Source organism: Tachyglossus aculeatus, chromosome 2, assembly GCF_015852505.1.
Source record: "Tachyglossus aculeatus isolate mTacAcu1 chromosome 2, mTacAcu1.pri, whole genome shotgun sequence".
NCBI classification, from domain to species: domain Eukaryota; kingdom Metazoa; phylum Chordata; class Mammalia; order Monotremata; family Tachyglossidae; genus Tachyglossus; species Tachyglossus aculeatus.
The window spans coordinates 69,872,478-69,884,938 of NC_052067.1; the positions used below are offsets into that span (position 1 = coordinate 69,872,478).

Here is a 12,461-nt window from a genome sequence, read left to right on the forward strand (position 1 = left end):
ACACACATATGTGGATGGATTTAGCAGAGTTGGACTGTAAACCAAACACACACGTTCTGTCTCTGTCTCTCTCTCTGTCTCTGTGCTTTTCATTCCTAAAATACTTTTATTTCTAAACCGCTTATATGTCTCTCAGCATTAAAGACTGAAAATGGCCCTTTGCCCAAATGATTGTCTGGTGAGAGGTTTTAAGGTATATCTTCTCTTCAGCCTTTTTTTGCCTCAGATGGCTCAAAACTGAACTATCCAGTTTAAGGCAGAATAATATGAGAGGTGGGACTATCTTAGAAATATATAGAAATTATATTTCCTTAATGGATATTTAATTGCATAAGGGGAATACTGGCAAAACTTAAATTACTATGTATTCCAGATTCACTATAAAGCTGAGAGGTGCACCGAAAGACAGTCATTCCCTGTAGAAGGAAGCACTGGTATATACAATTTGGCTTAAGTTACACGCATTTTTTTTACAGTCCACTATCAGTAAAGATTAATAACTTTCACTATACCAAAAAGGTGAGTTATAAAGGGGAAAAGTATTTCTGGTAGTTGAAATACTTTCCCCCCTTGTCTATGTTTTTGGGCATATTTACCTATGATTTTTCTCTTCTTTAGTTCTATCTAAAACCAAGTGTGACATCAATTAATCCTCCCAGAATCCTCAGCCAGATTCAGCTGAAAGTATAAAAGGGCACTCATCCTTCACTACAAAGATAAATAAATGTACGTACAAATGAGAGATGGAGAATATCTACATAATCATATATCATATGCTTCCATGCATGTGTCAGTTTAGTTTTCAACAAGCAATTCTAAAGGAATTACATAAAATCAGATCCAATTGACTAGAAAGGGCTCCTTACTTAGAAGTTCTGTCCCTAGAAAAAAGCAAACTTACTTTCTTTCTGCTTCTGGTGTTGAAACCGCACTACTGAAGCCAAGCGATTCCTATAAGAGAAGATTCATGTCCGTAAGTGCAGGAAGAACAGCAGACTCTTTCTGACTTGTGTAGAATATCAAATTAAAAAAAAAAAGCGCAGATGCAAAAATAGATGATGAAAGTCACTGTACTTACTTCAATCTGGGATCGCAGCTGTAGTGACGTGGGGATGGCATCGGGTTTCTCCTAAAACAGAACAGATGCTGGGTTAATGAAATATCCAAACGTGGCAAGAACCAGAACAACAAATACAAGGGCAAGAGGGGACAGAGGAGGGCTTGAGGAAAGGGAGGAAGGAGAGGAAAGATGGAATGGAGGAGATGACTCTGAAAAAACCTCAAGTACATACATTACTTTTAAGATAGGAACCTTGAGGTTTTAAAAGAGAACCTCTTTTTTTTCCCAGTTGCCCAAGACAAAGTTGTTGACAGGATTATCGCAGGAGAAATTACCAGTCTACATAACACCCATGGAGTCTAACTGAAGAGTGGCAGAGATTAAAGGGAAAATAACATTGTAGAATCAATGAATCAATAGTATTAATGAGCACTTTACTGTGTGCAGAGCACTGTATTATGCTCTTAGATTAGTACAACACAAAGTGGCTCACAAACTAGTGGGAATGGCTCAAATTGTCACCAGGCTGCTGACACCAACATTCATTCCAAATAATTTCCTTTAGTTCCAATTGCCTTTTATTTTTCAATAAAGAATAAGGATCTAATCCACATCATTAGTCCTGATGGTTTGTCTTTCCAGGTGCCAAGACCAACCTGGGAGGGGAAAAGGCTTCCTGGGGCACAGACAGGAATTAGGAAGAGCACTGATGGCACTTCAGGGTACTGGACTCTCCTTTGTCAAAATGGAACAACTGATGTATGTCACATTCCACATGTTATGCCATGCAGCATAATGTCATCACATAGAACGTTTCACTGAAATCCACAGAACATTAGGCAAGTCACCAGAGAGCCTATATCTCCTCCCTCAATGTAGAGCCACTGTTTTCATCACTGTGGTTTCTTAAACAGAGGCTTGGCAACAGGAGCTGAGGTGGAGGAAAGCCAAGCATACAAAATAAAAATACCCACCAAACAATACCACCTCAACATTTACATACCCAAACCACCCCGGGACACTTCTCTACATATTGACTGTCATTCTCCACTATTTAAGCCATTGCATATCAATCTTTCTTTTTCCTTTTCCTCCTGTCTTTATTTTGGGTTAGTCTCCCCATTGTTAAGCACCTTAAAGGCAAGGAGTGTGCCTTCTACCTCTACCACAATAGTGATAGACTGTAAACTTGTTGTGGGCAGGGAACATGTCTGCCAACTCAATTCTATGGCTATAATTCTATTTATTCTGACGGTTTTGACACCTACGTGTTTTGTTGTCTGTCTCCCCCTTTTAAATATGAATAAAAAAACCAATCCTCTGTTGTCTGTCTCCCCTTTCTAGACTGTGAGCCTTTCATTGGGTAGGGACTGTCTCTATATGTTGACGATTTGTACTTCCCAAGCGATTAGTACAGTGCTCTGCACATAGTAAGCACTCAATAAATATAATTGAATGAATGAACTCTGTTGCACTGTACTCTCCCAAATGCTTAGCACAGTGCTCTCTCTGCATGCAGTAGGTGCTCAGTAAATACCATTGATGATGATGACAATGATAGCATTTACTAATAATTTACTATGTGGAAAGCACTATGATAAGCACTGAAGAAGATGAGAGATTAGATTAGATAAAGTGCCCGTTGTTGGGTTGGGACCATCTCTATATGTTGCCAATTTGTACTTCCCAAGCCCTTAGTACAGTGCTCTGCACACAGTAAGCGCTCAATAAATATGATTGAATGAGTGAATGAATGAATAAAGTTCTTGTTCCTCTTGGGGCTCACAGTCCAAGGGGAAAGAACAGAAATATTAACCCAATTTTACAAAATGAGGCACACAGGTTAAGTGACTTGACCATGGTCACATAGCAGGCAACTAACTTAGCCAGAACCAGAATGTGGGTCTTCTGACTTCCAATCCTCTGCTCTCTCCAGAAGGCTACATTGCTGCCTGAGGGCTTATTTACAGTACTCAAATACTCTTGATTGATTAGTGGTGTATCAATACCAGGCAGAAGGATGACCAGCTGCGGAAAAACAGACAGGTGGTTATCCTAGGGGAGCCTGGCAGGTGGGGGCCAATACCATCTGGGGAAAAATACCAAGAATGATCACCTGGGAAGTCAACTCATCTTACCTCCCTGTGGAAAACATAAAACTACTGACAATACAGACATTCAAAGAAGAAATCAATCCATCAGCGATATTCAGTGAGCGCTTACTATGTGCAGATCACTAAACTAAGCACCTTGGAGAGTACAACAGAGTTAGTAGATACGTTCCCTACCCACAGTGAGCTTACAGTCTAGAGGGGGCTTACAGCCTAGTATCCTTTATTTGGATGGTCAGATTAATGAAATGAATATTTGTAATACATTATGTCTCTTTTAACGGAAACTTCATGACTGACCACAGTGGTCAACATTTATCCACATATACCATGAAATCATTGTGTCTTTGAGTGAAAGGGCAGCTGTCGGGGAAAATATGCTTCTGCCGTGGGAAGCCTGGGATTATTCTGGATGACTGGTGGGAAAAAGAGCTCTTGGTTTTGATGACAAAACTAATTCTGGATGTTCCTGAATATGTTGAGATAAAACAACACTTTCAGTTCCTAAAAGCTGTTTAGTACAGTGGACGGGGGAATTCCTTATTTAATTCTCAGCAGAAACTAAAAACTGTTTCAGGAAATGTATAAACTTGTTTCACTGGGGTAATAGCTAAATGAAAATACTCTCCTGCCTCTGCCAGGATAGGCATTTTTAGGCATTAACAGTGCATATCAGTTGCAAACAATATAGTGTTAACTCACAGTATTACAGGATATCAGACTCCTGAGGTGCTTACCATGGTAAAATTATCAGTAAGCCCTATAAGGGCCAACCTAGGGTAGCCAATTCTTTTCTTATGGTGGATGGGGGTGCTGGGATTGCAGCAGAGAAGCAACATGATTAGAGGAAAGAGCCCGGGCTTGGGAGTCAAGTCATGGGTTCTAATCCCGGCTCTGCCACTTATCAGCTGTGTGACTTTGGGCAAGTCACTTAACTTCTCTGTGCCTCAGTTACCTCATCTGTAAAATGGGGATTGACTGTTAGCCCCATGTGGGACAATCTGATTACCTTGGATCTACCCCAGTGCTTAGAACAGTGCTTGGCACAAAGTAAGCGCTTAAATACCATCATTATTATTATTAAAGCAACTTTTAAAACAACCAAAATTTTAAAAATGAAAAAGTTGTATAATAAGAATATGTATGCTTTTGTTGGGGAGGGTGGGTGGGGGCAATTTGCAACCTACAATATAAGCACATTGCAACAGCCTGTAGGGCCTAAGGTGAGAGGATTCCTTTTATGACCACAAGATATTTTTTTCCTTACAATAAGGGACAGCACTAAGAACTAAACTTATAGTTTATAGTTAGCCTACGACAAAGTCAGGTAGGAAGCAATGGAATTGGACCTTCACTATAGTTGTGCACTGTACTAGGTGCTTGGGAAGTACAAAAGTACAGAATAACGTAAGTGATACATTCCCTGTTCCCTACCCTATACTCAAATGAGGGAAGAAAACACTAGGGAGGAATGAAGATAAGGGGCTGGGGAATAGTGGGTGAAGATAGCAGACAGGAAAGGTGAGAAAATCTACTCTACAAAATGACTGTGTACCCAAGCCTTAAGCACTGATGAACTCCAAACAAACAAGCAAGAAGACAAATGACCCCAGAAAACTTAGAGATATCTATTCCTACCAATGCAAGACTTTCCTAGAGTAAGCTTCCTGCTATCTACTGCACAAACATTTGCGTTACCTGAGTACTTTTTGCCTAACACAGAGACAAAGGAGCCAAACTTCCAGAAAAGCTCTGAATGGCCAAAAACAACATCCTAAACCTCCATCCAAGACCTCAACAGGAAACAGAACAAAAGATATAAAGTTCAACTCAACCCAAACGAATGCATCTACCATTAAAAGCATCCATTCCTCCACCTCTGCAAATGTACCAGGGCCCAAAGAATGGACCCAAGGTTAAGGAGCAAAGTTCTAGAAAAGCCGCAAGCCTTTCATTCTCCCCTCCTACTTTTTGTTTTTGGGTTTGTTTTTTTCTGTGAAAATCTATTTTGTGGTATTCCACCTCCATTCTGTCACTTCCATCAATACGGGACACAAAATGAGTCTGCCAGCTGGAGAGTCAGGAGGGATAAACTCTTCTCCTGACCTATGGTTCACAAGGAAGGAAGCACACTAGGCCCCCAAACACAAACAGCCACATTTCTGATGCCAAGTTCTCCTCCTCCACATGGGGTACAGGAAGGAGATGGAACCAGGAGAGAGGAAGAATTTCACAAGTTCCAACAATTTTAAACCATGTACACTCAGGCTGAAGAACAAATTGCCACATCTCTTCTAATGTTGCTTCACATGCCACTAGCATGGCAGAGGCCAGGATATCTCTATTTGTTGGATATAGGCTTGAAAGGAAAATCTGTTGCTGAGATTAATCCTAAAATTCACGGTGCATAAATAACTTTTTAAGATGCTGCAGTGTCATATACTCTTTCACTTACAAGACCCTTTAGAATGGCCCAAGCTCTGTATAGCTTTATGTGATAGAGGTCTGTGTAAAGGAAGGTCAAATTGACTAATTCTCACAGAGAAATATCCAGGTGTATCCTGTTCAACACATTCCTGGACTTAACTTCACCTTTTCTTGTCCTGTCTTTCTGTTGATGATCAGTTCCTTAAGGGGAGGGAATGTGCATTTCACTACTGCATGTTCCCCAAGCATCTACTAGCACAGTGCTTAGCATACAGAGGTATTCAGTAAGTACTTTTGATACTGATACTATTATTCCCAACATGCCCATTGCCTTGCAGAACATGGAAGAAAAAGGCAGCACATTCCAGTGGATGGGACAAGCCATAAAGACCGTTTCCCCAGCTCTGTTACTGGTTTTGGGTTTCCTCTTCTGCCTTGCTCTTCCCAGGCTCTACAACAGGAAAATAAGCAATCTGAGAAGCGGGATGTTCTCATGCCAGTTCTGACTCCAGCTTCTCCAAGTTTAGCGTGATCCTTCATCAATCAATCAAGTCAATCAATGGTATTCACTGAGAGCTTAATATGTGCCGAGCAGTGCATTGAGCACTTGGAAGAATACATCACCATTCATCAATGGTATTTACTGAATGCTTATTGTGTGCAGAGCACTGTACTAAGCACTTGGAAGAGTACAAAGTAACAAGAGTTGGGGTCACATTCTCTGCCCACAATACAAGAGAGCTAGTAGACATGTTCCCTGCCCACCTCACCATTTAATACGCAACTCCTCATCCTTTTACCCCTCCCTATTTCACTGCCTATTTATTAATCCTTGCCCAGTAAGCACTTAGGTACTGATCCCTTCTTCCCACAGAAGTTACATGCATAGCTTCTTACTCAGTTGCTTCCCCTACCTGAAATATACTTCAGTGTCTGTCTCTGCCCGTTATATTGTAAAGTACTTGAGGGTCAGGATCAGGGCTACTAACTCTACCTTACTCTCCCAAGTGTTTAGAAAAGTGCTCTGACTGGAGTAAGTGTTCAATTAGAGAAGCAGCTTGGCTCAGTGGAAAGAGCCTGGGCTTGGGAGTCAGAAGTTGTGTGTCTAATCTCGGCTCTGCCACTTGTCAGCTGTGTGACTTTGGGCAAGTCACCTGACTTCTCTGGGCCTCAGTTCCCTCATCTGTAAAATGGGGATGAAGACTGTGAGCCCCACGTGGGACAACCTGATGACCTTGTATCTCCCCCAGACCTTAGAACAGTGCTTGGCACATAGTAAACACTTAAATACCAACATTATTATTATTATTATTAACACGATTGATTGGAGATGCACAGTTGACACAGCTTAGAACTAAGTGTTAGAATGTCCTGTTTAGCAGTCTAATTCACCAATATTCCACCCAAACTCCACAACTTCATAAAGCCCTTCCAGACTAACCTCATCTAATTCTGGCCATCCTGATCACTCCGGCCCACCTAGAGCTTCGAAATAAGAGAAGCAGCATGGCCTAGTGGACAGAGCATGGGCCTGGGGGCCAGAAGACCTGGGTTCTAATCCCAGCTCTGCCACTTTGCTGTGTGACCTCGGGCAAATCACTTAACTTCTCTGTGCCTCAGTTACCTCATCTGTAAAATGGGGATTAAAGACTGTGAACCCCATGTGGGACAAGGACCGTGTCCAACCTGATGATTCATTCATTCAATCATACTTATTGAGCGCTTACTGTGTGAAGAGCACTGTACTAAGTGCTTGGGAAGTACAAGTTGGCAACATATAGAGTCGGTCCCTACCCAACAGCGGGCTCACAATTTGAAGAGGGAGACAGGCAAGAAAACAAAACATGTAGACAGGTGTCAAAATAATCAGAACAAATAGAATTATAGCTATATGCACATCAACTGAATAAATAGAATAGTAAATATGTACAAGTAAAATAAATAGAGTAATAAATCTGTACAAGTATATACATACAAGTGCTGTGGGGAGGGGAAGAAGCTGGGGAGGGGGGATGGGGAGGAAAAGGGGGGCACAGTCTGGGAAGGCCCCTTGGAGGAGGTGAGCCTTCAGTAGGGCTTTGAAGGGGGGAAGAATTATTCTTTGGTGGATTTGAGGAGGGATGGTGTTCCAGGCCAGGGGAAAGACATGGGTGAGGGGTTGATGGCAGGAAAGGCAAGTACAAGACACAGTGAGAAGGTTAGCACCAGGGGAGCGGAGTATGAGGTCTGGGCTGTAGAAGGAGAGAAGGGAGGTGAGGTAGGAGGGGGCGAGGTGATTTACAGCCTTGAAGCCGAGAGTGAAGATCTACCCCAGAACTTAATACAGTACATGCCACTGGGTAAACACTAATAAATACCACTGAAGAACAAATAAAAAGATTTGTGTTCTTCCATCACTTGAACTTTCATGGTATTTTATCTTCTTCACTTGAAACCTCTCCTGGTCTAAAACCCTGACAGGGCTTTAGCCTCAATTCCAGATGAGCCAACCTGAGGCCGAGTCTCTCTGAGTATGCTGTGCAGGAGTGTTCCACAGACACTACATTTGCTGATAGCCATCAAAGAGAGTCCTGAATTGGGGGCACCGTCAGGTCATTCCACAGGAGCGGGGGATGATCAGGCAGGGACTCGACAGCCTGATGCTTGGAATGGTTAGGGAAGGGAATGGGCAGCGGAGAAAGTGCAAAGAACAGGAAGGACACCGTAAGAGGGTGATTCATAGAAAAGCTACTCCCTCAGTTCTGGAGGTTCAGAATATCACCGACGACAAAACTGTCAACTGATCTGATTTGAATCTGGTTTGGTATCAGAACCCTGCCATTCCAGAGCCTAACCTCACCTGCCTCAATCAAGACCATAGTTTGTGTATTTGTCATTATCCTTTTTGACTGAAAGACCCTTGAGGCCAGAATGTTTTGCCATTTCTTAGTACTGTTTCTACAGCACCTTGTAAAGTGCTCCTCCCAGATATACTAAGTCAATTACATCCAACATTTGAACAGCAAATGGCAACCCAAATAGAAAATCATTAAAGAACTGCTAATCTGTAACTAGTCAGGAATAAATCAATAGGACTTTTTCAAATTTATTCCTAAGGCTGTTTCCTTAGAATGAACCAAATCAGTGATTCCTAACACCAAGTAGCATCTCCCATCAGAGTTTTTCTGTGTTCTGGTAGAATAGTCAGATTTTTATGCTCTCTTCCCTTTATATCTTCCCACTAGAAATAATTTAAGAAGAGTAGAACAAATAAAAAATATTGAAGGATAGGGTACAGAGGGAACGAAGTAAATTTGAGAAAGAAGGGTTAAGCTATGGAATTTGTAAGAACCAGTTCAAGTGACCATAGTATTAACAATCTTGGACCAGAACCTTGCAGATGGTTCACCAGAAATGCATTATCTCGAGGAGATGAAACAACAATAATGCATGAGTCGGTGCACTTCAGTTCAATCTAATCATTTTTGATGTTCCTGTGCCCACCTCTACTTCTATTCTATGAAACACACAAGCTATTTTGCAATGTCTCAGTGACGTTTTTCACCTCAAAAAGATAACACTTTCAACTTCTACTTCAATATTAGTGTCAAAACTTTCTAATAAAAATCTGAAAAATTAACTTTTATGTAAAATTAAGCTTTTCATTCAGTTTTCATTAAATTGGAGCTGAAGAAAAGTTACATTATGCAGATTAATATCAAAGATGATTAAAAACTAGGAGAAACATCTTCCTGCTCAAAGACTTCTAATACCCTGTATGGCAGAGCTGAAGTACAACATTCATTCAATTCATTCAATCATATTTATTGAGCACTTACTGTGTGCAGAGCACTGTACTAATCACTTGGGAAGTACAAGTTGGCAATATATAGAGATGGTCCCTACCCAACAGTGGGCTCACAGTCTAGAAGGGAGAGACAGATAAAAAACAAAACATATTAACAAAATGAAATAAATAGAACAGTAAATATGTACAAGTAAAAGAGAGTAATAAATCTGTACAAATATATATACAGGTGCTGTGGGGAGGGGAAGGAGGTAGGCCGGGGGAGATGGTGAGGGGGAGAAGAAGGAGGGGGCTCAGTCTGGGAAGGTCTCCTGGAGGAGGTGAGCTCTCGGTAGGGATTTGAAGGGAGGAAGAGAGCTAGCTTGGTGGATGTGCAGAGGGAGGGCATTCCAGGCCAGGGGGAGAACGTGGGCCGAGGGCTGACAGTGGGACAGGCAAGAACAATGCACAGTGAGGAGGTTAGTGGCAGAGGAGCGGAGTGTGCGGGCTGGGCTGTAGAAGGAAAGAAGGGAGGTAAGGTAGGAGGGGGCGAGGTGATGGACAGCCTTGAAGTCGAGAGTGAGGAGTCTTTGCCTGATGTGTAGGTTGATTGGTAGCCACTGGAGATTTTTGAGGAGGGGAGTAACATGCCCAGAGCATTCCTGCACAAAGATGAGCTGGGCAGCAGCGTGAAGTATAGATCGAAGTGAGGAGAGACAGGAGAATGGGAGATCAGAGAGGAGGCTGATGCAGTAATCCAGTCGGGATAGGATGAGAGATTGAACCAGCAGGGTAGCAGTTTGGATGGAGAGGAAAAGGCAGATCTTGGCGATATTGCGGCGCTGAGACCGGCAGTTTTTGGTGACGGATTGGATGTGAGGGGTGAACGAGAGAGCAGAGTCGAGGATGACACCAAGTTTGCAGGCTTGTGAGACGGAAAGGATGGTAGTGCCGTCAACAGTGATGGGAAAGTCAGGGAGAGGACAGGGTTTTGGAGGGAAAGATAAGAAGTTCAGTCTTGGATATTGAGTTTTAGATGGTGGGCAGACATCCAGATGGAGATGTCTTGAAGGCAGAAGGAGACACGAGCCTGAAGGGAGGGAGAGAGAGCGGGGGCAGAGATGTAGATTTGGGTGTCATCAGCGTAGAGATGATAGTTAAAGCCGTGGGAACGAATGAGTTCACCAAGGGAGTGAGTGTAGATAGAGAACAGAAGGTGACCAAGAACTGACCCTTGAGGAACCCCAGATATTTCATGCCCATTCTACAGGTGAAGTAACTGAAGCCCAGAGCGGGTAAATGACTCACTACTAAGTGGCGGGCAAGTGGCAGAGCAGGAAATAGAACCCAAGTCCTCCGACTCCCAAGTCTGTGCTCTATCCACTAAGTCACAATGTTTTGCAGCTGACCTGCTAACACCCCGCTCAAGATCAACGGACCCCTCCCCGAAAAATCTCCCCAGTGAGGTGGAGGGGAGAGAGAGAGAGCGTGTGCACCAGGAACCAGTCTATTCCAGTGATCATTTATTGCAAAGTAACCTTCATCAACAGCTAATGTGAGACAAATCAGCAGAGGGTAGGGGAGCTGGGATATACACTGTTCTCTTGGATGGAAAAATAAAACTGACCCTAGTCCAAGCTTCTTCAGCAAGAATGGTATTTCTTGAAAACCTACTAGATGCTAAGCACTGGGCTAAATATGAGAGAAGCAGCTCAGATCCAGTTCTTGAAAAATTTAAGGCCAAGCTCCTTTTCTGCTCTGGACCAGGTCAGCTAACCAATCAATCATATTTATTGAGCACTTACTGTGTGAAGAGCATTGTACTAAGTGCTTGGGAGGGTACAACACAATAGAGTTGGTAGACTCTTTCTCTGCCTGCAATGAGCATAGAGTCTAGGGGGAATTGTACTTTTTAATCCCTCCTTCCCTCTCCCCACACATCCTCAGTATGGACGATACTCCAGAAGTAGCAGCAGTAGTAAAAATATTTATTAAGTGCTTACTGAATGCTGAATACTGTAATCAACCCTATTTATTGAGTACTTACTGTGTGCAGAACACTTTACTAACCATTTGGGAGAGTGCAATATAACAGATTTGGTAGACATGTGGCTAGACCACAAAGAGCTTAGATTAAATGGGGAGACAGACATTAATATAAATTACAGATATGTACATAAGTGCTGTTGGGCTGAGGGTGGGGTACAAATCCAAGTGCAAAGACCACACAGAAAGGAGAGGGAGTAGGGGAAATGAGGACTTCCATCAGGAAAGGCCTCTTGGAGATGCGATTTTAATAAGGCTTTGAAGGTGGGAAAAGTGATTGTAAAATAAGGAGGAGGAGAGAGTTCCAGGCCAGAGAAAGGATGTGAGCAAGGATGGGGTGGTGAGATAGATGAGACTGAGGTACAGTGAATATGTTGGTGTTAGAGAGAAGTGACCATGGTGAGTTGCAGAAGGAAATCAGTGAGATAAGATAGGAGGGGTAGAGTTGAGTGAGTGCTTTGAAGTCAATGGTAAGGGGTTTCTGTTTGATGCGGAGGTGGGTGGGTTCTTGAAAAGTGGAGAAACATGGACTAAGGGGTTTTGTAGAAAAACATTCTGGGCAGCAGAGTGAAGTATGGATTGGAGAGGGGAGAGACAAGAGGCAGGGAAGTCAGAAGGAGGTTGATGCAGTAATCAAGGAGAGATAGGATGCGTACTTGGAACAACATTGTAGCAGTTTGGATGGAGAGGAAAGGGAGGACTTTAGTGATGCTGTGAAGTGATAGGTTGAATATGTGGGTTGAATGAGAGAGATGAATTGAGGATATAATGACAAGGTTATGGACTTGTGAGCTAGGGAAGATGATGTTGCCACCTACAGTAATGGGAAATTTAGGAGGTTTGGGAGGGAAAATGAGGAGTTCTGTTTTGGTCATGTGGCAGGACATTCAAGTACAATTGTTCTGAAGGCAGTGGGAAATACAAGACTACAGAGAAGGTGAGAAATTGGGCCCAGAGATGTAGATTTGGGAATCACCCACAAAGTAGTTGAAACCATGGGAATGAATGAATTCTCCTAAGGAGTGGGTGTAAATAGAGAATAGAAGAGGAC

At 42.6% G+C, this 12,461-nt stretch overlaps 1 protein-coding gene across 1 annotated transcript in view; it reads right to left on the minus strand.

Annotated features, from left to right (window-relative positions):
- The window catches only part of SASH1 (SAM and SH3 domain containing 1), a 205,066-nt gene that overhangs the window by 106,735 nt on the left and 85,870 nt on the right, over window positions 1–12,461 (minus strand). Inside the window, exons 3-4 of the mRNA XM_038761304.1 lie at window positions 1,079–1,129; window positions 902–951 (exon numbers count right to left, since the gene is read on the minus strand). Of these exons, the coding sequence (XP_038617232.1) occupies window positions 902–951; window positions 1,079–1,129 (101 nt within the window). The remainder of the gene's footprint in view (window positions 1–901; window positions 952–1,078; window positions 1,130–12,461) is intronic.